The sequence below is a fragment of the Mustela nigripes genome, chromosome 6, assembly GCF_022355385.1.
Source record: "Mustela nigripes isolate SB6536 chromosome 6, MUSNIG.SB6536, whole genome shotgun sequence".
NCBI classification, from domain to species: domain Eukaryota; kingdom Metazoa; phylum Chordata; class Mammalia; order Carnivora; family Mustelidae; genus Mustela; species Mustela nigripes.
Window position 1 is genome coordinate 9,582,138 of NC_081562.1, and position 24,806 is coordinate 9,606,943.

General features: G+C 42.5%; 2 protein-coding genes across 3 annotated transcripts in view; one reads left to right on the forward strand and one right to left on the reverse strand.

Moving 5' to 3' along the window:
- DDX17 (DEAD-box helicase 17) lies at positions 1 to 19,870 on the forward strand. Of its 2 annotated transcripts, none has more exons than XM_059402000.1 (13): positions 1 to 291; positions 4,615 to 4,765; positions 5,172 to 5,271; positions 5,866 to 5,999; positions 6,311 to 6,376; positions 8,464 to 8,605; positions 8,976 to 9,136; positions 9,224 to 9,396; positions 9,734 to 9,844; positions 10,091 to 10,152; positions 11,558 to 11,617; positions 15,624 to 15,866; positions 16,864 to 19,870. In XM_059402000.1, exons 1-13 carry the CDS (start codon positions 242 to 244, stop codon positions 17,367 to 17,369), a joined length of 1,959 nt encoding a protein of 652 aa, XP_059257983.1. In that variant the 5' UTR covers positions 1 to 241; the 3' UTR covers positions 17,370 to 19,870. The 2 variants fall into 2 exon arrangements, with proteins under 2 accessions (XP_059257983.1, XP_059257984.1); XM_059402001.1 differs by having other exon boundaries at positions 15,624 to 15,860.
- The window catches only part of KDELR3 (KDEL endoplasmic reticulum protein retention receptor 3), a 12,212-nt gene continuing 7,273 nt past the window's right edge, over positions 19,868 to 24,806 (reverse strand). Inside the window, exons 3-5 of the mRNA XM_059402002.1 lie at positions 22,465 to 22,623; positions 21,568 to 21,820; positions 19,868 to 20,789 (exon numbers count right to left, since the gene is read on the reverse strand). Of these exons, the coding sequence (XP_059257985.1) occupies positions 20,749 to 20,789; positions 21,568 to 21,820; positions 22,465 to 22,623 (453 nt within the window). The 3' untranslated portion in view covers positions 19,868 to 20,748. The remainder of the gene's footprint in view (positions 20,790 to 21,567; positions 21,821 to 22,464; positions 22,624 to 24,806) is intronic.

Sequence of the window (24,806 nt, forward strand, 5' to 3'; positions counted from 1 at the left end):
AAACCTACCCACTGTTTTTATAACCCCGATTCTCTGTGTTTTGCTCCCGTCTCCGACGAGAGAGGCGGCGACGGTGGCGTCTGCGACGGGAGACAGCGCGTCGGAGCGAGAGAGCGCCGCGCCTGCCGCCGCCCCAACAGCGGAGGCGCCGCCGCCATCGGTCGTCACCAGACCGGAGCCGCAGGCCCTCCCGAGCCCGGCCATCCGTGCCCCGCTCCCAGATCTTTATCCGTTTGGGACCATGCGCGGAGGCGGCTTTGGGGACCGGGACCGGGATCGTGACCGTGGAGGGTAAGGGGGGAGGGGGAGAGGGAAGGCCTCGAGTGTGCGGGGGCCGGGGGGAGGGGTAAGGTTGTTTGCTGAGGGAACCGTAGCTTGCGGCCGAGAGGGGGACCTGGAGCGGACTGCGGGCCTGGGACCGACGCCTCGACAACGGGAGGCGACGCGTTCCTGGGACATAAGAGCGGTTATGGTGGGTGGGCCTGCGCCCCGGGATCACCGGTGACCCGGCGAGGGGGGGCGGCCTGGCGACGCCCCAGCCCCTCCTTGCGGACCGCCGTCGTGGCGGGGAGCGGGAGCGACCCCCGAGCGCCGCGGACCTGGCCGGGCCTCGCCTCGCTGCCCGGGTTTCGAGCCCCGCCGATTTGGGCAAGTCATTTGATCTCCAGGCCTCCGAGTTCCTATGTAAAACACGGATGTTCTTGCTGAGAAGAGGAGGAGGTCTCCGAATGCGGCCTGGGAAAATCTTGATGCCAAATGGCTTCCCTTACGTTATCTGTCGCCAGAGAGGACTGTGAATGGCGCTGCAAAGTAGAGACCAAGAGCCTGATCGCTAGTTTAAATACATCTTTAAATCCCCTTTAGTCGTATTTCAGATAATTCGAAGGGAGCACATTGGACAGTGAAGCCCGGGAATTGTTCATCATCTAAAGGATCATATTTGAGGAGGAAGGGGTTTTTTGTTTGTTTAATTATTACTACAGGATTCCTCCCCATAGCGCGTTCTTTTTTCCTCCAGTTGGCCTGGGGTATTTTCCCAGCGTGGGTAGAAAGTTTTCGATGGGATAATGCCACAGTTGAAAGTTAACAAGATTAAACCTGAAGTCTTCCCAGATAACAGATTGAGATCTTAACATCAGTTAAAGGAAAAAGTTGATTAAGAGATTGATGCTCCTCTGTGCTGTTACTTTTTTGTAATAAACCTCTTACCTCTGGATAAAAAGTAATGGAAAGCCAGTTATTGATACATACGTGACCTTGTGCAAGATCCTGGACCTTTTTGTGAGCCTAGTGGGCATCGTCATTGCCTTTACTTTGCATTGTTCTCAGGAATTGAGGTACTACCTGAAATTGTCTCTTATTAGTAGGTGTTCTGTTAATGATACTTTCTCCAAACATTGTCTTTTGTGGTTCAAACACAGGACTCCTGTTCTAGTCACAAGCACTTCAATTATCACCTGAATTACAAAATAAAAAATTTATACCTTGTTAGAAAGGAAAATACATAATGTTAAATTTGGAGGGCTAGAAGTGGAATATTTGCTTAGTGTTTCACAGTATAGCTATATTTAGAAGTGAATTTCAGTGCAACCACTTAAGACAAAGAACTTGACATTACCCAGCAGAAAATGACCCAGTAATTCCTCTCTTAAGCTTTATACCCCAGATGGTAAAGCCCAGAGAAATCCTTGTACATGTTCCCCGGGATTCACGGACAAAAATGTTATTACCAGCACTGTTTGTGACAGTTTTGGAAACCATTCTTATGTCTGGATAAAGTGGGGTGTCCATACAGTAGAATATAATACAGCAGTGAAAAGAGAAAACTTCTATCAAGTTTTCTTGATGACTCACAAGTGAAAACTCAAGTTGTGGTAAAAAAGGATAATACCTAGAAGGATACATACAACAAGACTCAAAAAGCAAAATTAGTGGTGGTAGGTACAGGGTTTGTAAACTTGAAATAGCTACAGGGAGCTACCAAGGTACTGATAATCTGTTTCTTGGATGTGGGTGTTTGGTTTAGAAGTTTAACCATAATATGTTTTAACAAAAATTAATTTGAAAAAGTGAATTATCCATACCTAACCCCATATTGACTATCAGATGACATTTTTTTTAAAAGCTTTAAAGACTTGAAACAAAATGGCAGTTTTTCATAAGGTCTGTGTCCTAATTCTCCATTTACCATGAAATTTCATTTATGATTTGAATAGATACATTTTTTTAAATTATTACTATTTCTTTAAAAAATTTTCTATTTTTTATTAACATGATGTATTATTAGCCCCAGGGGTACAGGTCTGTGAATCACCAGGTTAGATAGCTGTATTCTTAACTGAATGTTAATGAAGCTGAAATGGATTATTATTTTGAAAAGGAAATGGAAGTGTGGTCAGTGTACATGTAAAATCCAAGTTATGTGCCTTGTACATTTAAACTAGCATGATAATTGCATGTAAATCTTCAGACCTGCATTTATTGCAAAGCAATCAAAATATTTAATGAGCAGTATAGTATGCCAGGGATTAGGATGTGTGCATCTTCGAAGGATGGCAAGAATGTGCTCAAAAATTCTGTAAGAGTAAGAGGCCATCTTGAATATTGAGGGAAGCTTTAATTAGAAAGGTGGAAGACAGCGTATTTTTAAAGAACCCTGTGTTTCAAATTACATCTGTGGTATAGAATGATAGATCTTGGTTAAATGGTCAGGGCAGTAGAGAGATAAGAGAAACCTCTTTCTTCCTTTGAGTAAGCCTTAAAAGGAATGTCGCTTTCCAGAGTTCTCTGTTCTTGTGGATCATTAGTTTAAGGTCCAGGTAGCATGGGAATGCAGAAGCGTTGGAATGCAGGAGAAGCATTGAAACAGCATCTACTAGGAGCCACGTAAATTACTATAAACTAGGGTGACAGTCTCTAAAAATTGGTATTACAATTCTTCGTAAACCTGACGATCTATTACAGATGTGCGATACAGATGTGCGATGGTTCATTTGTAAAAGGCGGAGGGGTTTATCCAGGTGGTCTTAAAAGATGATTGTCTGTTGTTCAGTATTGAGCTTTGGGCCTGAGGGCAAGGTGAAGATGTAATCGATACTGTTTCTTCAATATATGTATATATCTTAGCTTCTGTTTTGATTCCTGATCTCTCACCAGTTCAGTAGTGTAAATGGAATCCATCAAGTTCTACCTATTGAGTGAAGATACTTAGTGGTCCCAAGAAAATTTTCCTGCCATCAGTCATTGTATGTTTGTATTTAGAGAAATGTCTAGCTGAGTAAGTTTTAGGAACACTCTAAATTCCAGGAAATTGAGACCCTTTAAAATAATACAGCTACTGCCTGTTAATTACAAAGTGGAACCATCAGCAAGATGATGTTATGAGTGGCTTAGAGTGAAAAAGGGAAGTTAAATTCAAATTCAGAGTAAGGAAACTGAATGAAAACACAGTGTAAGTGTATACTACTTGTATAAGAAGCAATGCCCCACACTTTAATAGGTCAAAGTATGGAAATGAGGAAAAGTTGGAACATTGTGAGTTTGTATTCCAGTTGAACTTGTCTGTTAGGAATGTTAGATAAAACAAAGATTGGCTTTAAACGTTAGTTTTTTAAACTTTAAATAAGGGGTGCCTGGCAGGTTCAGTAGAGCATGTGACTCTTGATCTTGGGATCGTGAGTTTGAACCCTGTATTGGGTGTAGAGATTACTGAAAAGAATAAACTTAAGGTAAAACCTTAAGACTTTATGGTAAATTTATAGTTACTAATACTATTTCCCTGGGAACAAAAAGGTGAGGATGAAGAGGAAAAAGAGGTCATAAAACAGTTCTGGCTGTTCATTAGCACACTAAATGGAAGAATAGCCTACTAGTCTTCGAGGGGGCTGAGTAGTTTTCTTTAGATTAGCAGGCAGTAGGAGTGCTTATCACAGTTCTAGATAAAAGGTTCAAGATACTCTTCCAAGTGTGGGGCGACAGGGCTTGAAATACATTTTTTTTAACCTGTCCACAGTATTGCCTTTAATATTGAACATAAGCTAATGTCTTCCCTTGCATATATGTCTGAATATTACACAGGAATAGAGACTTCTGTTATACTCAATATCTCCAGCACGACTTAAAACACTACTTGGTACAGTGACTATTTGCTCAATGAATACAGTTATGCCAAATTGTACTGAGTGATTACTATGCCAGATACTTTCTTAAGCACTTAATCTTCATCTCAGTCTCTGAAGTGATAGTATTTTGTCTACATAAGAAACGAGTACAGAGAAGTTAAATTGTTAAAAATCATACCATAAAAGGCAGAATAAAATTTCAAACCTTTTCAGTGATTCTAGAATCTGGTTGTAACCCCTATTAGTTTTCTAAACATAGGAGTTTGATTTTTTTTCAGCTATTGTAATCATACCTATAACAATATTATTGGATAATAAAGGAAGTTCTATAAACTTTTCTTTCTTTTAATTCTTTGAATAAGAATTAAAAAAAAAAAAAAACTTGTTGAAGGGGGCTGGTAGTATCCTAAGAGAAAATCTTTTGCTTGTTTTATGCCACCTAAGGTATATTGCTTTTAAAATACTAAAAAACTAAAAATTTTGATGTTTCTAGATTTGGTGCAAGAGGTGGTGGTGGCCTTCCCCCGAAGAAATTTGGTAATCCTGGGGAGCGTTTACGTAAAAAGAAGTGGGATTTGAGTGAGCTCCCCAAGTTTGAGAAGAATTTTTATGTAGAACATCCAGAAGTGGCAAGGCTGACTCCGGTAAGTTTTGGGGATTGATTTCTTTATTTACCTTTTCTATACACAATAATGACCAAGTTGACATATTAGGCATATGATGGAAAGAGTACTTGGTCCTAAATTCCACTATTTCTCCCTCTTCCTAGTTCTCACCATGGGCAGATTACTTTTAATATTTCTGAGTATCTGTTTTTCTCCTGGGGAAAATGGAACTCTTACCACTTGCTACATTGACTAACAAAGGGGGGGGGTCCTTACAAATTGGTTGAAGTTAAGTATGTTAAGTACTGTTACAGCTATTAGAGATGTATTTTCCAGTGTAATCGTGGATTAGATCATTGTTCAGCTTCACTGGAACATAAAGTTTTGCATGTTTGGAATAACTTACTCTTTTTTTTTTTTTTTTAAACTGTGTTTTCTTCCATAGTACGAGGTTGATGAACTACGCCGAAAGAAGGAAATAACAGTGAGAGGGGGAGATGTTTGTCCTAAACCTGTATTTGCCTTTCATCATGCTAACTTCCCACGTAAGTGTTCTTCAAACCAGGATTGTAAATTGTTAATTTTTATTGAACAGTACATATGGGTAATGGGTTATTTAAAGGTTTTGATTCAGGTTCAGTATTTTGTTGAAGAGTCAAGTAGAAACCTTTCACAAAGATGGTAATATATGTTCCATTTTGTTTTTTAACTTAAAGGCTGGAAGTAAATGCTGTATTGTTGCATAAGAGTTTTTTATATTTATAAGTTCTTTGTTTTAAAACTGAGTTTTTCATCTTCTTCTAGAAGTTTGCCTCTGCCTTTTAGAAAACAAAGAATTGGCTTTCCAGCTGGGTATAACTTGGCAAATAATATGTGACCAACAACCATGTGCCCATGCTAGAGACACTAGGTCTGTGGTTTTAAAATATTGAAAGGAAGGGGGATAGATAGCTAAGGCAACAGTCCTCTGAGGTAGTAGTCAGCAGGTCAGAGATTAAGTAACTATAGAAAGAAATGGCACTTTTCTTGGAGAGATACAAAGCTGGGTAAATCTTTCCCTTAATAAGTTGAACAGTTTTTTAGAGTTCTGGCTGTGTCCTTAGTTGTACCTAAAAGTGCTGACATCTGTTCCCTTACAGAGTATGTGATGGACGTGTTGATGGATCAGCACTTTACAGAACCAACTCCAATTCAGTGCCAGGGATTTCCTTTGGCTCTCAGTGGCCGAGACATGGTGGGCATCGCTCAGACTGGCTCTGGGAAGACTCTGGCGGTAGGTACCACCAGCAAGGGAATGTTAACATGATGGTAATTTATTTTGCTATTCTGATTATCCTGCTAATTCATAATTCTTAAAAAATTCTGATTCAGATAGTATAGGTAATATTTCAGGTTTCTTAGCTATGGGAAATGTGTGCAAGTATTTTGTGTTCTAATTCACCTTGCACATAATGTGTAACAGCTGTGAGTTCTGATTTCACTTTTGTGGTTAGGTGTTATCAGTTAACTGTGATAATGTAGGATAATGGTTTAGTTTTGGAATAAAACAATTGTTTTATTGTTCTTTCTCCTCTTCTCCCCTAGTATTTGCTGCCGGCGATTGTCCATATTAACCACCAGCCGTACTTGGAAAGGGGGGATGGCCCAATTGTAAGTGTGTTCATAATTCTAAAAACAAGCATAATTTAATGATAACTGTTTCAGGCACTGTGCTTGGCCTGTGTTTTCAGATTTCATTCTCCAACCCACCCTCCATACCTGGAAATAAAGTTACCTCTACCTTCTTGATAAAATTTTGATACAGCACTATTAAGTGATCAGTCTAAAGTCATACAGCTGTTAAGTGGCTGAGTTTGAATTTGAACCAGCCTTACTCTTAACCGCTATGCGTACTGCCTTAATACTGCTTCATAATACTGCATTTATTCTGCAGTAAATTTTTTTTTTTAATAAAGATTTTTATTTATTTATTTATTTGATAGAGATCACAAGTAGGCAGAGAGGAAGGGAAGCAGGCTCCCTGCTGAACAGAGAACCCGATGCGGGGCTCAATCCCAGGACCCCAGGATTATGACCTGAGCCGAAGGCAGAGGCTCAACCCACTGAGCCACCCAGGCACCCCTCTGCAGTAAATTCTAATACAGTTTTGAATTGCTTGTTGATTGTGTGAGGAATAAGGAAGTATGAAATGATGTCCCTGCCATGTATATGTAAGTCAGATTTAGGCTATGTATTATTTGTGGTTAAGTAATATTTTTTTTGTAAAGCTTTTACTTATTTATTTGACAGAGATCACAAGTAGGCAGAGAGGTAGGCAGAGGGGGCAGGGCAAGCAGTCTCCCCGCTGAGCAGAGAACCCGATGTGGGGCTCGATCCCAGGACCCTAGGATCATGACCTGAGCCGAATACAGAGGCTTAACCCACTGAGCCACCCAGGTGCCCGGGTTAAGTAATATTTTTGTAAATGTTTATAGGGCAGTCTGGTTTTCTGGCTTTATTATTTTCACTTAAGCTACTTTGTGTAAAATGTGTGTAGTGGTTATGGAACATTTTTTAATACCTTCTTAACCTGCTTTTTAAGAATTGAGGCCTGACTGGCTCTTGAGCTCAGGGTTGTGAGTTGGAGCCCCATGATGGGTGTAGAGATAACTTAAAAATAAAATCTTTTTTTTTTTTTTTTTAAGATTTTATTTATTTATTTGACAGAGGGAGTAGGAGAGGGAGATGCAGGCTCCCCACTGAGCAGGGAGCCCAATGCGGAGATCGATCCCAGAACCCTGGGATCATGACCTGAGCTGAAGGCAGACGCCTAACAACTGAGCCACTGAGGTGCCCCTTAAAAATAGAATTTAAAAAAAAAAAAAAAAAATGAGCTTGCATTTGATATGTTTTTACAGACAAGTACATTGTTACAGTGTGTCTCAGAATGTTCACAGAAAGGATAATATGTTGCTTTGTGATATGAAATCTATTCCCTATGGCCAGTAGAATTAGCTTCATTATTGCTGGCTAATATCTCATGTATTTGTACACAGAACAAGGTGTGTTGTTAACAGTGTATAGGATAACCTGTTTCAAAGAGTTCTAATTTTGTGGTGTTTATGTATAAGTCATTGTTTTTGCTTACAAGTCTAAGAGCTTAAGGTAGAGGTCAGAGAAGTATCTGCTTGTCTATTTCCTTATTCATTTGTTTTTTTCCTAATAGTTAATCCATGGTTAAAGCCACTTGTTCATCTTGTAAGAGTTGTTTAGTTAAAAGTAGGTAACAATCTGTAAATCCACTCAAACAGCACACTGACCATAATGCATCCTGTATCAAAAGTAAATTCTGGGGCAACTGGGTGGCTCAGTGGATTAAGCCTCTGTTTCAGCTGGGGTCATGATCTCTGGGTCCTGAGATCGAGCCCCGCATCGGGCTCTCTGCCTAGTTGGGAGCCTGCTTCCCCCGCTCTCTTTCTGCTTGCTTCTCTGCCTGCTTGTGATCTCTGTCAAATAAACAAATAAAATATTAAAAAGAAAAAGTAAATCCAGTATCAAAAGCACATGTCATTTTATAAGCTAAATGTTCTCCATTTTTAGCCACACTCCAGTGCACTTGTCTTAACCTGTGCCTTTCCCATCTCCTCACATAATTTTAAAGTACCAGATTAGACAATACAGAAAGAACTTAGATTACCTTTTTGGGTTTTTTTCTTTTTTAACTTGGGATAGGTGTCTTAAACATGTGTTTGTTTTAGTGTCTAGTTCTGGCTCCTACCAGAGAGCTTGCCCAGCAAGTGCAGCAGGTGGCTGATGACTACGGCAAATGTTCTAGATTGAAGAGTACTTGCATTTATGGAGGTGCTCCTAAGGGTCCTCAGATTCGAGACTTGGAGAGAGGTAATTTTTTTAAAAATTAATGATTTTTCTCATTTTACCAGTTTTTATGAGTGAAGTTGGAGAGGAAAATAAAATAGTGGGTTCTTGTTGGGAAAAAAAGGTGTTTCAGCATCTTAGAAATTCTCAGGTGTGGTTTAATTGCTCTTAAAGGAATGCTTAACGTAGTTAGAGACTGAAACTTTGTGGCGGTTTGATGATTATACATAAACCTTGTTACGTCATGCTTTCCAAGTACTGTGTTAAAATTCAGCTGGTCCTCTGCAGCATCGAATGCAGCCACCAGAGCTGGCACTTCTTAGTTAGCTGAGACTGGTACAGTGTTCATAAATAATTCTTAATTGGCTCCATCTTTGGTGGTGTTTTATAATAGGTGTTGAGATCTGTATAGCTACTCCTGGACGCCTGATAGATTTCCTGGAGTCAGGGAAGACAAATCTTCGCCGATGTACTTACCTTGTTTTGGATGAGGCCGACAGGATGCTTGATATGGGCTTTGAACCGCAGATCCGTAAAATTGTGGACCAAATCAGGGTGTGTAAAACTGATGATACCCTGTCTTTATACTCATTGGCTGTCACAGTTCGTTAGTCTAAAAGAAAGCTTTTCTTTTCCTGGTAGCCTGATAGGCAGACATTGATGTGGAGCGCAACCTGGCCGAAAGAAGTAAGACAGCTTGCAGAGGATTTCCTTCGGGATTACACCCAGATCAATGTGGGCAATCTGGAGTTGAGTGCCAACCACAACATCCTCCAGATTGTGGATGTCTGCATGGAAAGTGAAAAAGACCACAAGTAAGATTTTACTCTTTTGATAATGCTGTTAAAGCTTTCCTAATAATCCTCCCAAGAGTTAAAGCACTGAAGTCTGAAATTTTTTGAGGCCCCAAAACAGTAAAAGCAGCACTAGCTTTCCAACTACCCATTCTTTATCTCATTCTCCAGAGCATTGTGGTTACAAGCAAGGATTCTGCACCCTTAAAATTAAGTCCCAGTTCACATAGTTATCAGCTGTATAAAAAAACGTAAAAAGAAAGTACTGTGGCTTTGGAGAGTTGATATTGTAGACGTAGCTTTTACATTATGTACGGGGAGGTCATCTCTGAATGTTTTCATTTTTACTCGTCTTCAGGTTGATCCAACTCATGGAGGAAATAATGGCTGAGAAAGAAAATAAGACAATAATATTTGTAGAAACAAAGAGACGCTGTGATGACCTCACTCGAAGGATGCGCAGAGATGGGTGAGTCCTGCGCGGAAGTAATTAGCCACAGGTATATATAGTTCAGTAGGACTTTCTAAATTGGTGTGATGGATGTTCTATACTATTTCAGTAATATCTGACATGCACTTAGCTCTTCGGATGGACAGGGTAGTCTATTCATGTAGCGTAATAAACCTTGAGAACTCCATGTGGTAGTGCTTTTTAAAGTTTAGTTCGCCTCTCTTTAAAGTATTTCTGAAATATTGGTCACTCTTCTCCTGACAGTTGGCCAGCTATGTGTATCCATGGAGACAAGAGTCAACCAGAAAGAGATTGGGTACTTAATGGTGAGTTCAGAACTGAACATTGTCCATATTCTGTTTTAGGGATAGGCAGACTTTCTGTAAAGGGTCAAGAAGTAAATATTTTCTGCTTTGCAAACTGTACAGTGGCTTGTGTCACAGTCATTGGCTGTGATGTAATAGCAAAAAGATGGTCCTAGGCAGTGTGTAAAGAAACAATCTTGCTTTGTTGTAGTAAAATAGTTAAGACAGATATTATCAGATTGAATTTGTAGGCCAGAGTTGGCCCACCTTTGCTCTTGTTAAATGAGTATTAGGGATGTTTTGTAACATATCTCTACTGTCCTTGAAGGTCAGTAATACTGGCTGTTCATACTTTCTCGTAACTTAGACCACCCTTTATTTAATAAGATCTTCTCCTTTTTGATGTTCTGGTGTTTATCGGCCTGAGAATTACCCAAAACCCTATTCTTCTGGGGCTTGGGGTTGGGGGTTGGTGGTGTTGTTTTTAAGAGAGAGCTGTTGAGCAGGGGGAGGGGCAGAGGGAGAGGGAGAGAGACTCTCAAGCTGACTCTGCGCTGAGCTCAGAGTCTGTGTGGGTGTCAATCTCACGACCCTGAGATCATGACCCAAGCTGAAACCGAGAGTTGGATACTCAGTGGATGATGCCACCCAGATGTTCCTACTTTGGGGATTTTTATGGAGGCTTCATGGCATAGGCCTGATTTTCTCTTCCCTTCCCCAAGGATGGGGGGTGAGGCTGAAAGTTCCAAGCTCCCTTATAAGCATGGCTTGTTTTTTCTAGTGACCAGCCCCATCCCGAAGCTCTCCAGGATTCCACAAAGTAGTGTCTCGGCACAAGACAGCTCTTATCACTCAGGAAATTCTGAGGGACTTGGGGTCTCCGTGTCGGGAACCAGGCAAGGTCAAAGACCAGGAATAAAAGATTCCCCTAACCGTCTCTGTACAAGGGTTTTAGGAGCTCAGGGCCAGGACTAGGGGGCAGAGACTAATACATACACTTTGTTACTTCAAAGGAAAGTAGTTTCTCCTTTGATACCACATCTTAAAATTGCTTTCTTCCCCACCCCCTACTTCTGGCTTTATTTCGTTTGGAAGGTAACCTCAGTGTCGTAATTCCAGGGGAAAAATTCTAGCTCATTTTAATTTTGTTATAAATTGCTACACAGTTAGTAGTACTTCATTATTAGAGGTGTTTTTTGGTCCGTCGTTCCTCTGTTACGAGTGAGTATAATAAAGCTATTCAAAGAAGTACTGTTTCCCTTGAATTTAAAAGAGCGCGGCATGTTCTGGCACCATTATTTGAAGTTTAACCTGGTAAAATAAAAAGGCCAGATGGTTAGGAATGTTTGTATGGTCATTTTATAAAGGTAACCACTCAGCCTTGGTTGTATAACTTGGCTTTCTTGGCACTCTGCTTGTTTTACAGAGTTCCGTTCAGGAAAGGCGCCCATCCTCATTGCCACAGATGTAGCCTCCCGTGGGCTAGGTTTGTATAGATAGGGGTCTCTGTCAATGGTATATGTATCTTTCGGTTTAAAGATTTGTTTGTCATTTCAAACTAGAGTTTGTATATACGTGTGTTGAGATAATTGTTTACAAGAGAAGAATACAAAGTGTGACCCCCCCCCCCCCCACTTCTTTTAACCTTGGTTCTTGTTTTTTTGTTTTTTTGTTTTTCCTTTTATTTTCAAAGTCTCTTCCTGCTCCTGACAAATAGGCTTTGGTCTGCAGCAAGGCCTAGGCATGACTGTGGAAACAGTTAGAGGGGCAGGAGACATTCAGTTGAACAGCTCAGCTTCTTCCTGGTTTTATTCTCTTCCCTGGCTGGGTGGAAGGAGCCTGATTGAACCTGGCTGATGGAAGCTGTGTCCACAGTTGTCCTCGCTGCGCCAGTCCATCTGTACCAGACGTGTGTGTGGAAGCCCAATTCCTTGAAGGCTAACATATATTCTTGGGACTTAATAAGTCTATAAATATGTTATCATTCAGCAGTTAAGTCTACATTGCCCAGTTTTATTTACTGGTATAAAATTACCATGGACACTCAGTTATCCCCTCTGCCCACCCATGTTCTATATCATCAATATGCTGTTTCCCAATTTAAGAACTTCATTTGAAGCTCGTGTTCTTCTGGAGTTTTCCCACCCATTATGACTTAAGATTTAAAGAACAACTTTGTGGTACTTTATCCCATTATTCTGAGGTAAACAGGTATAACTCAAAACTTTTGTATTAGAAAAAGAGGACATTATCTCTATCACAAAGATCTTTTTAAATTATTGGCAGGTGTTTAATCTCTTGCCTAGTAAGGTCAGAAGTACCGTATTCCCTTACAGTATTTAACATAAAGGGGATAAGTGTTCAGCCGGAGTACAAAAGAATGAAGGCTTTCTATACATAGCATTCATCATTCCCTCCTTCAGAGGTGGTGACCTGCAGCCATGACTGAAACTTGTCTCTGCCCTCTGAGGTCATGTCTGGATCTGTGCGGTTAGAACTCGGGCCTGTTGGGAGAAGAGGCTGAGGCCTGAAAGCAGTTTACACAAAAGCTTTCAGTGATGGTGGTTTTTAAACAGGCTTGCTATGTGCTGGTAGCTTCTTTGTGCATCTTGCCTAGACAATTAAAAATATTTGTTCCTTTTCCCCCTGCATTTCTAAACCAAATCAATTGGCTGCCATTAGAATAATTTAGACTCTTACCCTGCCCCCACTCATCCATGTGAGGGGAGAGGGAAGGTACCTGAGTCTGTTTCTTGTTACTCAGCATCAGTGCTTGTTTCGGGCCCCTTGTTTGCTGCCTTGTAAAAATCAAAAGGAGGGGGAAAACCCACCAAAATGGCAGAATGCTGACCAAGGTCCTACAAGATCCTGGAAAGTGAAGGCTTCTACCTCACAGACAGGGGTGCAATTTTCAGCTGAGTCACCAGGCCTTTTTTCACTTCCTGTCGAGCGATGGCCTCTTAAATGTTCCCTTCAGGTAAGTTCTTCACTTCCCGTAGTTTTACAGTAGTCCTCCTCAGGAAGCCACTAGTCCCTTTCCACTGGGATAGTTTTAATTTTTTCCTTTTTTGTTTTTTTTTTTTTTTTTTTTTTTTTGGTTTTTTTTTTTTTTTTTTTGTTTAAGCTACACACTGTGAAACTAAAAGTATTGAATTTATTTTGTTTTGTTTTTTAACAGAAGCTTTGCTAGCAGCTGCAGATCACTCAGTACATGGCCGAGGCAAATCTGCATTGGCCCGAAGCCGCTCTAGATGAGCCTGTTGGTTCCTTTCAGTCCCGCCCACTTAGTGAACGGATGCTCAGGCTATGTCCTAGGGCTTGTCAGACAGAAAGTTGTTCTCCTAGGCAGCTGGCCAAAACATTAACTTCTCAATTTCTTATCCTGCTACAGCATCTTCTCTAAAGGCAGCAAGATTATATTGTGGCAGCGCACAAGTAACATCAGGGCAGGCTTGACTGGAGAAAACCAGATTCTGCGCTTGCTCCTGTGTGCCCTGAGCCAGCCCTGTGTGTACACACAGGACACCTTTCTAGTGTGAAGACCTGGCACCATGTCTGTCCCCTGTTGAAGCCCTCCAGAAATACTCCTAAGTCTTAGTTTCTGAACTGTTGACTCCAGTCCCCAGTGCTTTCTGCTAGGAAAGCACACATCTGCGCGTTCAGTGCAGTCCCTCAGCTTGCTCTGCTCCCCATGGTCAAACACCGTGGGACTGACTAAGGAGCATTATCCCAGCTCCGAAGACCTGGCCATGGAGCCTAATTCCCATCCCCTCACCTTCCGTCCATCCTGGCCGTGTCCATTTTTGTTTTTCCTTTGTTGCATCAACGACCCTAGCCGGAGACTCACGCTGCCCCCTGTGATAACTGCCTTCTCGTCTTTCTGGTGTGATTTCAGGACTTTAGGGGTCAGTAAAGACTGAGGAGCCTTTATTGTAATAAGAAACAGACATTAATGCCCCTTTCTTCACAGGCCCTTTAACAACAGCTGAATTTTTTTTTTTTTTAATCATCTCCCCTTTCCCCTGAAATTAATCCAGTCTGGGCAATAGATGCAGTCTGACCCTTTGGATGTAACTTACATTTTTTTATTAATTATTTTTTTCTACAATCACCCCAATTATCCTTGGGGGAGGCGTTGGAGGACCTGAAATTTTTACCCGAACCCAGGTTCTCCGGCGCTTGGCAACCAAATGGGGCTACAGAGAAGCATCTAAGCCAGTTCACAGAGCGAGCGTGTGTGGGGACTTCTCACTGCCACGGACCCTTGATGCATGCTCCCCGCGCTCCAGTGGTCCCGTGTCAGAAGGCGGAGTTTTCGAAAGGAGGCCGCCAAAAATAAAAGGCAAAGAGACGGGATCGGCTGCAGCGGTTTCCCAAAGGAGGAGGGAGTGTGCATCGGTCTGGTAACAAACAGAGAATGTTTTTTAATTATTTATATCACAAAAATCTGTGTTTTATCTAGGATATTTTCTGAATATTCTTTGTAAAATGCAGATTTTTTTTCCACAAAACATTAGGATTCTTTGTTATATTAGATTTGTTTGTTTAAGTAGGTAAAAATATACATTTAGCTGAAAGCATTACACTAACATTTACATACTTGAAGCATTAGGAGGTTATTGAACCCAATTCCCAGCAGTGGATAGAACATTAAACTGGATCTCAAGGTTTCATGGTTTTTCCCACCCTCTTTGGCTATTTAATTTCCCAGGTTACATAGATAATCTTCAGTAATTGAAGCAAGTACTGAGTTGAAATAACCTTGAGTTGAGCAAAAAACAAAAACAAAAAACCCCTCATTTGGCAGAGCTGGGCTTGGTTTGGTAGTACAGTGAAATTTTAGTGTAATGTGCTCTTGCGGTAATTGAAAGGGGAAAGCTAATTCAGATAATTCTGCAAAGGAAAATAGGTGTGTACTTAACTTTGGCTATGATGAGTTTTTTAAAATATGAGAGCAAACATTTTTTAATCTAAATATTTCAATTAAGTCTCCTTGAAAATGTAGTAATAAAGTATATGAAGTTTCTTTTCTCATTTTGCTCTGTGACTGGTTTAAAGGTAAGTTTGTTATACTACTGGTAGATTTTGCCAGGCTTCTCCCAACAGAGTAGAAGTAATTGGACCTCGTACCTTATCGGTAGTACCACTTACCTTCTGCATTTCCAGTGTTGAACTGGAATTTGGTGACAATTCCTGCCGGTATATTGGTTCAAATACAGAGGCAGGAGTTTGGATGGTTGGATGGGATTCCCTTGGGAGTTTTACAGCTTGATAAAGATGCCACTTCCTGTGCATGTCCCGAGAATCATTAATCCTCTTTTACTCTGTTGGGATGAGTCTCTTTTTGTTCCTGTTCAGAGTGGTTACTAACTTACTCTTCTTTCCTCTTGCTGTCATCTGCATTCGTGCTTCCCACCTGTTGTTGGCATGTCCTTTACCTTCTCTTTCCCTGCCTCACCAACCTCCGCACTGACTCGTCCTTGGCTTGGAAGATGTGGAAGATGTCAAGTTTGTGATCAACTATGACTATCCAAACAGCTCAGAGGATTATGTGCACCGTATTGGCCGAACAGCCCGTAGCACCAACAAGGGCACCGCTTACACCTTCTTCACGCCAGGGAACCTAAAGCAGGCCAGAGAGCTGATCAAAGTGCTGGAAGAGGCTAATCAGGCGATCAATCCCAAACTGATGCAGTTGGTGGACCACAGAGGAGGCGGCGGAGGAGGGGGTAAGGGTAAGTCCTGGAGTTTTCCAGGTACTGCCAAGGTATCTTTCTGTGCTTATTGTGCCCGTTTTGGGTTGTGTTGTTTTGTTTTTGAGTATGTTGCTTAATAACGGGATAGTGATTAGTAGTTTTTCATAATCCCTCTTAAGTAAGACCACGTGAAGGGTAGGCCGCTGGCAGGACTGTCCTTTCGCAGCCCAGCATTTCCGTAGACGGCGCTTTAAAACGGACCTTTGTGTTTTGAAGTACACGGTGCATGTTCAGAATTAAGCTGAATTCTGGTTGCTTTTAATACCTTCAAAAGCCTCAGTGTATATTAATAGGTTTTTGGCTTTTCAGGGGAAGAGATGAGTGAGTTTACACTATTCTGTGGTCTTAGAAACAGGTGTAGTTAATGGCTCTGAAAACTGGGTAGTTGCAAAATATACTAGGATCAGAGCCTCTTGACTACCAGTTTGGTTATCATTTTGTCCCAAACTGAACTGCATGCTGAAGCTGTTAAAATTACCTAAGAAGTTTCTTAAATAACAAGGTTTTTGTTTTTTAAGTGGGTTTGGAATTGTGCCTAGGATCCCAAAGCTTGTGAGGTAACTGCGATGCCATCAGGTCCACGAAGGAACATTTGAGAACCACTGCGTACTAGTAGAGGGTCTGGGGAGGGGGGTCTGAACTTAGCCGCTTGTCTTGTTTTTTAACCTGTGGTAAGTCACCTAAACTAACTTTCCCGTTGTTCTTGCGTTTTGAAGATTGTGTTTCTTGGTAAATCCTCAAAGGGGAAAGGGACCTAAAATGGTGACGAGTGGAATGTTCATTCTTTTGAGTATGTCCTATTAAAGAACCAAATTATGGGTATAGTTTCAAAGTAACTGATTTGGAGGCTGGCCTAGCTAAAGATCAAGAAAGAATGTTGAGTACTTTGGTACCTTATAGAGTCTTTGCATCTGGTTGTGTTGGGTTGTGTATCTGGCGTTATTGGCATTAAAAATCCCTCGTGTCCTCCCCTCAGGAGGTCGTTCTCGATACCGGACCACGTCTTCAGCCAACAATCCCAACCTGATGTATCAGGATGAGTGTGACCGGAGGCTTCGAGGAGTCAAAGATGGTGGCCGGAGAGACTCTGCAAGCTATCGGGATCGTAGTGAAACCGATAGAGCCGGTTATGCTAACGGCAGTGGCTATGGAAGTCCAAATTCTGCCTTTGGAGCACAAGCAGGCCAATACACCTATGGTCAAGGCACCTATGGGGCAGCTGCTTATGGCACCAGTGGCTATACAGCCCAAGAATATGGCGCTGGCACTTACGGGGCTAGTAGCACCACCTCAACTGGGAGAAGTTCACAGAGCTCTAGCCAGCAGTTTAGTGGGATAGGCCGGTCTGGGCAGCAGCCACAGCCACTGATGTCACAACAGTTTGCACAGCCTCCAGGAGCTACCAATATGATAGGTTACATGGGGCAGACTGCCTACCAGTACCCCCCTCCTCCTCCTCCCCCTCCTCCTTCACGTAAATGAAACCACTCAAGTGGTAGTGACTTGTGCAGACTTACTACATTTAAAGGAACGCTGTCTTTCCTTTTTTTTTCTCTTCCCCTTTTTTCTTTCTTTTTCTTTTTTTATTTTTTCCCCAACCATTGTGATTTGTCTTTCATGCAGATTAGTTAGAATTCACTGCCAGGTTTCTTCTGTCCGCCAAAATGATCCAGTCTGCAATAACAGATTTTGTAAAAACATATATAGAGAGCTGACTGGAAGAAATTTTTTTTTTCCCCAACTTCTTGCATGTTGAGGATACTTGAGCTATTTTTCATCTTAAAAGAAGAAGTAAGGTATTAGGCCCTTTTGTGGGAGCCCATTTTCTTGTCCTGAGTTGGGGGGGTGGGGGGAGGGCGAAGGGCAGAAGACGGCATCTGGGCTTGAGGTTGCTTTCCTTACTGGGTTAGAAAACCAAGAGGGAATCCCCGCACATTTTCTGTAATGTTTTTTAATGTTCCTCAGGCCTGATGAGTTAAGACAGTGCTTTCTTTGCCATTGTCATTTTGGCTGATTGCTTGTTAAGTGCATTTGACAGTTTAAAAAAAAAATCCCGATTGGTTTTGTCTCCCTCCTATTCTGCCTTGCCCCTTCCCAATTACTGAAAAATAACCATTTTAGTCCAGATAGACATTGAATTTTTGAGTTGAGTGTATCTTTTAAATTAAAAACCCCAAGTGTTTATTGCAATGGTTAAATGTAGCATCTCAGCATCTGGTGGGAGCTGCCTGTCTCTCTTCCCCACATAACCAGGGACCATCTGTGAAATTCATTTTCCGACTAGATAGCCGCTCAGAGCAGAATGAACATAAATGCTCACTGGAAATTCATTAATGAGTTAAATAACTTAACCAGTTAAGTATGCATTCACCCCGCAGTATAAAAACCACCTTTGATTATAAACCATATACTCTGGCAAATTTTCTTTCTAAATTCTTACCTGTAGAGCTAGAATGAAAGCACCTCTTTGCTAGCTGCTCAGCCCTTTTGGCCAAAATTATCTTGAATAAAGAACCTTGGGGGTCTGTTAAGAAAGTTCTTAATTCTCTTCATACTCTTCTCTGCAGTGCTTTGTAACAGCTTTTGGATGCAAATTTTCTTCAGCATCCTTTTGCACTCAGCTTTTTACAGGTAGGTAGTGCTTAAGGAAAGTTACAGAGGACTAAAGCCTAAATCCTCACTTTTCTTCTTGAAGGTAGGTGAGTTTGTCCCCTTCCTAGTGATACTGTTTTACTGAGACCTCTGTAGCACATGGGCCTAGGAGGAGTTTTCTGCTCTCGTGTTCACTGTAACAGGACAGGGAGATCAGACAGCCCCAGACCCTCTTCCATATCCAGTGTTAAGAGTATTAATTTGTTGTGCTCTTACTGGGTGTTCGTGAAAATGTAGTTAAAGGGGGAGCGCTCCACTGCATCCTTCGGCTAAGGCCTGAGGGTGCCTGCTGGTTTACAATATCTAAATACTTGGGTTTTTTTTTTTCTTTGTTTTTCTTTTTAAAATTCTTCAGGGAGAGAGAAGGGATGGTTTCTGAGGGGTTCTGAAAAGTGTGGTTGAATGTGCAACATACAGGTAGGTTGTCCAGCATAAGCTGAAACGTTCGCATGTAAGAACTCCGACGTGTTGTCTCTCCCCTCCCCCATTTTCTTCTTAACTTTACTTCCTTTTCCCCCTTCTTCCATTTGAGGCCGAGGGAGGATGGTAGGCACAGGAAAACTTGACAAAACTGCTCTGTGCTTGTAAAACCAAAGTGCCCCCTCTCTCCCTGCCAAAAAGAAAAAAAAAAATCACTGTTTTTTGGTCGAAGCTCTGACCAGTCCGTTATAGATAATTCTTCCTACACCAAAACTGTTTTTAAATAGGTGCCACCACAAGGGGTGTCGTCCTTACTCTTTGCAGGTCTTCAAGCATCCCTTTGTGGGAAAGGTCTCTGGGCAAGCACGTGGTATTTGGTCTGCTGCTTGCTTCCCTTTTTCCGCCAGGGATGTTGTGATCATAAGTCAAAACAACAGCATATTCCAAATCTCAAAAGCTATTGTGGCCTGAGCACAATTGAAATCTAGCAGAGTTTTTCCTATGTAGCTTTAGAGTAACTCTTCTGCTTCTCTGTCACTTATAATTCAGGTTCTGCCTTTGCCTCAGAGCATGAGCAGAAGAGTCCTCATGTGACGCTAGTTCTATTGCAGTCCTGGGTGAAACTATTTAAGCTATGGGGCTGCTGCTCCCCAGTTCCTCCCTAACAATTCATTGTGTGGACTTCTCTCATCTGAAAGGTTGGTGGCTTTTGCTCGGGATCAGTGCTCTGCTCACGTTCTTGCTGGTCTCTGAACACATTCCTGTTGCGTTAAGACTTGAACCATGTGTAGATGCGTGATGTTCAGGCACAGGATGCTAAGAGCTATGTTACTCTTCTTAGTTTGTAAATTGTCCTTTTGATACCATCTTGTTTTCTTTTGTAGGTATAAATAAAACACTGTTGACAATAAGGTGTGAACTTTTTATTGCTTGAAAATTCCGACTAGAGTCCAGTGGTAGTCGTCTTAAACAGTTTATTTGCTTCAAGACCAAGTTTGGGGGTGTTGAACTGAGTAACCACCTTAGCACCTCAGACTGTGAAAGGGAGGTGGGATCAGTGGTCTTAAAGGAAGAACGGGAGTCCCAAAGCAGCAAAGCCAGACACCTGGTAGGTAAAAAACTTTGGGCAGTTTTTTTCTTATTGGTAAATGGTCGCCATGGTAAGGGTGCCCCCCCAGGTTACTGGGATTAAAGTACCAGGTAGAGCTGCCTCGAGCCGTAGCAAGACCCTCGTCTGCTTTACCAGTGAGGCAGAAAGCAGAGTCTAGCCAGAGTCGAGAAGTTTGGCTTTTACTTGTGGCTTGAAGACAGATGAGAAGTGAAGTAACACTTCACACCTGTAAGACCAGATCACCTGTGTATTGGTCCCTAAAATTTGATGTGGAAAGTGAAAATCAAACAGCATGTTCCGATACTTGAAGTCTGGTCTTTGGGGGCATCTGCTGTATACACAGGTCTCTCTCCAGATGGGACTGACTGTTCCTAGCGTGAGGCTCTCACGCTCTCACGCTAGTTTGACCCATACATAGGTTAAGCACCTCTGATTTATTGATACCCAGGTGACCTGGGGTCCCACTTGTATAATTCACCTAGGTTTTTTACTGCTGCTATAATTTACGGGACACATTGGTGAGAACGTCTTTTACATAGAGTGATCAGTGCTTTGTGGAAATCCACACTAAGCATTGTTCTCATTTTAACATTTGGCCCAAGTCCTGTATTAGTCCAGAACATTTCACATAGTTTTGTTCAGTGTTCTTATTAAGGCGTAGAACCAACTCTGGGACCCTCAAATTGGCATTGGAAGACTTAACTTCTTTCCTTTAAGGACTAGAAGAAAATGGAGATAAATTAGAATTCGTCACACTGATGAAAGACTCCTTTACTAACTGCGGTCTCTAGTTCCCCGTTCATAATAGGCATCTGGCTGTGCAAGCCAAGGGGGACACTGCATCCCAGCATAACTACAGACAGCAAACACCCCCCCCATCTTGGTTACTGATCCCACTTTCCCTTAGGCTGTAAACTTGACCTCCCTTTCTGTTCCAGTGCCTCTCCACTTGAGATTTGCCCACACTCGGGTGACCCAAACAACTGCTCCATCCCTGGTCTCCCTGCGTGCTGCCTTTTACTCTCCACAGCAGCTGCCGGCTGGTTCTTCAGCCTTCTAGTGGCTGTACTTGGCAATCACAGCGCAAACCCATAATCCCTGATTCTGCTTGACCTCTGAGCTCTCCAGCTTTATAGACTGTGACCACACTAGCTTTGTAGTCCTTGTCACACCAACCTGGTACCATTCTCAGGGCTCCTACGTAAGCCCTTCTCTGGAATGTTCCTCCTGTATTTTTCTAACCAAGTGTTTGGTCGGATGTCCTCCCACAGTTCCCTTCTCTCTACACAGCATGCACGGTACAGCCAGTATGGAACTGCTCTGTGCTCTTCCATGGTGCTTGTTTCCTGAAAATGCTCGTTCATTTTCCATCACGGAAAATAAAAGCACCGTGAAGAGCAGAGACTTACTTCTCTACATGCTCTTCCAGATCCTCTCCTACTGAATGGGTAGCTCCCTGTGTCCGTGCCAGCAACCCTGCTCCTTTCTGGCACCTACCTTTGGTCACATACAGGTAGAAGAAGTCACAGTAGAAGATGGTCTGTACTACTCCAGACACCACTGCGATCTGGTCGTAGAAGTTCTCCGTCTGGTACCGTCTGATCCAGTTGGCCAGGTAGAGCGCCCGGTACAGCCCAAGAAAGAACAGGTAGTGAGTAGTGATGGTCTCCGCCTCTCCGGTTTTACTGATCATGAAGAGCTGGGGCAGGATGGCCACTGATTCCAGGTAGATGGAGAAAGTCCAGAGGATCTGAGCCAAAGAGGTGACCAGAGGAGGTGGATCAAGACCATGAAGGGACCCATTTCTTTAAAAGAATGTAATCACTAAAATAGTAATATTTACTGGAGTAATCTAGTGAAGCAAAAAGAAAAGTTTCTGAAATAATCAGCGTGTCATTCTACCCCTGTCTCTAAATATAAAATATTTCTAAAAGAGGAAAGCAAACTGCTGTTTTTGTTTTTTTGTTTACATCCAATGAACATTTCTTCAGAACATAGTTTTTAATTGTTGGCAGAACCTTATTGTCTAAACTGGTCTTAATTGAAGCCATCGTTTCTCAGAATGCAGTCCGTGAACACTGGCTGGCAGTCCCCCAGATTCTTGGGCTGCAGCCCAGATCAGCCCAGCCTGGACTGTGCTCTAGAAGCCACCTGTTGGACAGAAGTTCTCAGCCGTAAGTTGGTGTTGTGATGGGTGCTGCTTTGTTGACATAATGACCATCTGGATGTCCCCATTTTCAAATTACCAATTTTTAAACTTCTAACAATATAGGAGTCATCGTCTGGCTGTACCACAAAGCAAGCCCAGATACTACAGAGGATCCGGAGGGAAGGATGTCAGGGAACATGTTTACTTTACCTTTCAGAATTAATACTCTGGCTCCCTTCCCTTACCTCCAGGGGAGTAAAACTGTAGTTCTCAAGGAAGGAGAGGCCAATGACAGGGACCAGAAGAAACTCCAGGCGGAACGTGTCATTCTCACTGTCGAATGTTTTCCGAAATTTCCCATAGATCATGTACACTGTGATATAGGCACAGAGGAGAAAAACCACCTAACAAGGGAAAGAGACACATGGGAATCAAGTCATTTTTCCAACCTGTTTCCTGGGCTCCCAAGCCACCCTGAGTTGGGACCTTCCCAATCAAGAGCTAGTGCATTGGCCCAAGGGGGACAAAGCGAAATGTGTGTGCAATTTCTCCTGAGTCACTGGCCTAGATTCTGAAGTGAATGACCCTTTGGTTAAGCAACTTGATGCTTTTTTTTTTAATTTACTTTTTTTTTTTTTAAATATTTTATTTATTTGACAGAGATCACAGGCAGAGAGGCAGGCAGAGAGAGAGGAGGAAGCAGGCTCCCTGCTGAGCAGAGAGCCCGATGATGCGGGGCTCAATCCCAGGACCCTGGGATCATGACCTGAGCCGAAGGCAGAGGCTTTATTTAACCCACTGAGCCACCCTGGTGCCCCAGTAACTTGATGCTTCTAATGACGACTGAAGGCACTAATCATGACAACTTGAAGGTGCCCAGGCTTTTCCTTAGTGCAGAGCATTAGGGAGAAGCCCAGCGTTGGTCTCTGTCCAGGGATTTAGCAGTGGCTAGAATTCCAGGGCTCTTAACTCAAACTCCTGGATCGGCCTCAGTGACTTGTGAGTACTCTTGCACTGGGACTGACAGCCTTTGAATCAGCTGATCCTTGCTCCTGCAGAAAAGTTCTCTTTCTTTTTTTTTTTTTTTTTTTAAAAGATTTTTTTATTTTATCAGAGAGAGAGAGGGGGAGAGAGCGCGCACAGGCAGACAGAATGGCAGACAGAGGCAGAGGGAGAAGCAGGCTCCCTGCTGAGCAAGGAGCCCGATGTGGGACTCATCCCAGGACGCTGGGATCATGACCTGAGCCGAAGATAGTTGCTTAACCAACTGAGCCACCCAGGCGTCCCGAAAAGTTCTCTTTCTACTCACAGTAGCTGCCCTCCAGCATATGATGGTTTTATGGTTTGCCAGAAGTTTGCAAATTTGTGTGTGCATCAGAATCACAAATGGCTGCCTCTTTCCCTCCTGCCCCGAGTTCCTACTGATTTCGTGGGTCTAAGTGGGCCTGAGGATCTGCATTTCCAGCAAGTTCTATGTGATGCTGATGCCGCTGGGTCCAGGAACTCACTGGGCTTAGAGAACTCCTATGTGTACTTCAAAACTCAGATAGTTTCTCACCAGAATGCCAAATATCCTTTGTGTCACCATAGTCCCATGGGAACACATTCACTGCCACCTGGGATCACATGTCCTGTATATGTGTTTTTTTCCCCTCTGGGATATTTCTGTAAAAAGGTCCTGATTTGATGTCCACCTCCGAATCCCCAGCCCCTAACTCAGGGCCCAGCACAAAACATGCTAGAATGAAGGAAGGAAGGAAGGAAGTGGTGATCACTTCCTAACTTCATAAACGGAAAAACGCTTTTCTGAGGTTCCTACAATTCATCTGTGCCAAGGGCTGGGTCTACAGTCCATCTCAGCACTGTACAAATCAGATCCTCGGGTAAAGGAATGAACTAAGTAGGCAGTATTTGCTATTTCTGTGTTGACTTTACATGAAGACCGTGATTTTAGGACTTCAGACGGAAGGTCACACTGTTAACACTAACAACATCATAACATCTCTGATATGGAGGGGAAAGAGAACTTGCCTTGGTTAAGTATCTTCTAGGCCATTTACATATACTCTCTCAGATGAGAAAGTAAATGTATATTGTAAATATATATTCACAATAGTCCTGCAACACAGAATTCCCCTCACATTGCCTTTCTTAAAAAATGGAACTATTAGATCATGTGCCTAACTAAAAACGACATTTCCCAGCCTCCTCTGCAGATAAGGATGGTCACTAATGTGCAGGTGAGTTACTGGGTACAGTTTAGAGAAAGCTCTTTACAAAGGGCTTACCTGGCTGGCAGACACCCTATTGCTTTCTCGTCTTCTGCCTCCATCCTACCCAGAATGTGGTGTGATGGTAGGGAGTTCCAGCAACCATTTTGTGACCCTGAGGCAACCTCGAGGGTAGGTGTCACATTTGGACTCTGTATAATTTGCAGGGCCTCTTAACTGAATTTCAAGATGGCAACAGCAAAGCGTTAAACCCAAGTGTGGGGCTCTTCTGAGCAACTGCGTGGGTCACACATCTGTGAGTCCTGGTCACACTGAAATGCTGCAGCAGAAAGTTAAAAGGAGCTGCCATCCCAGCC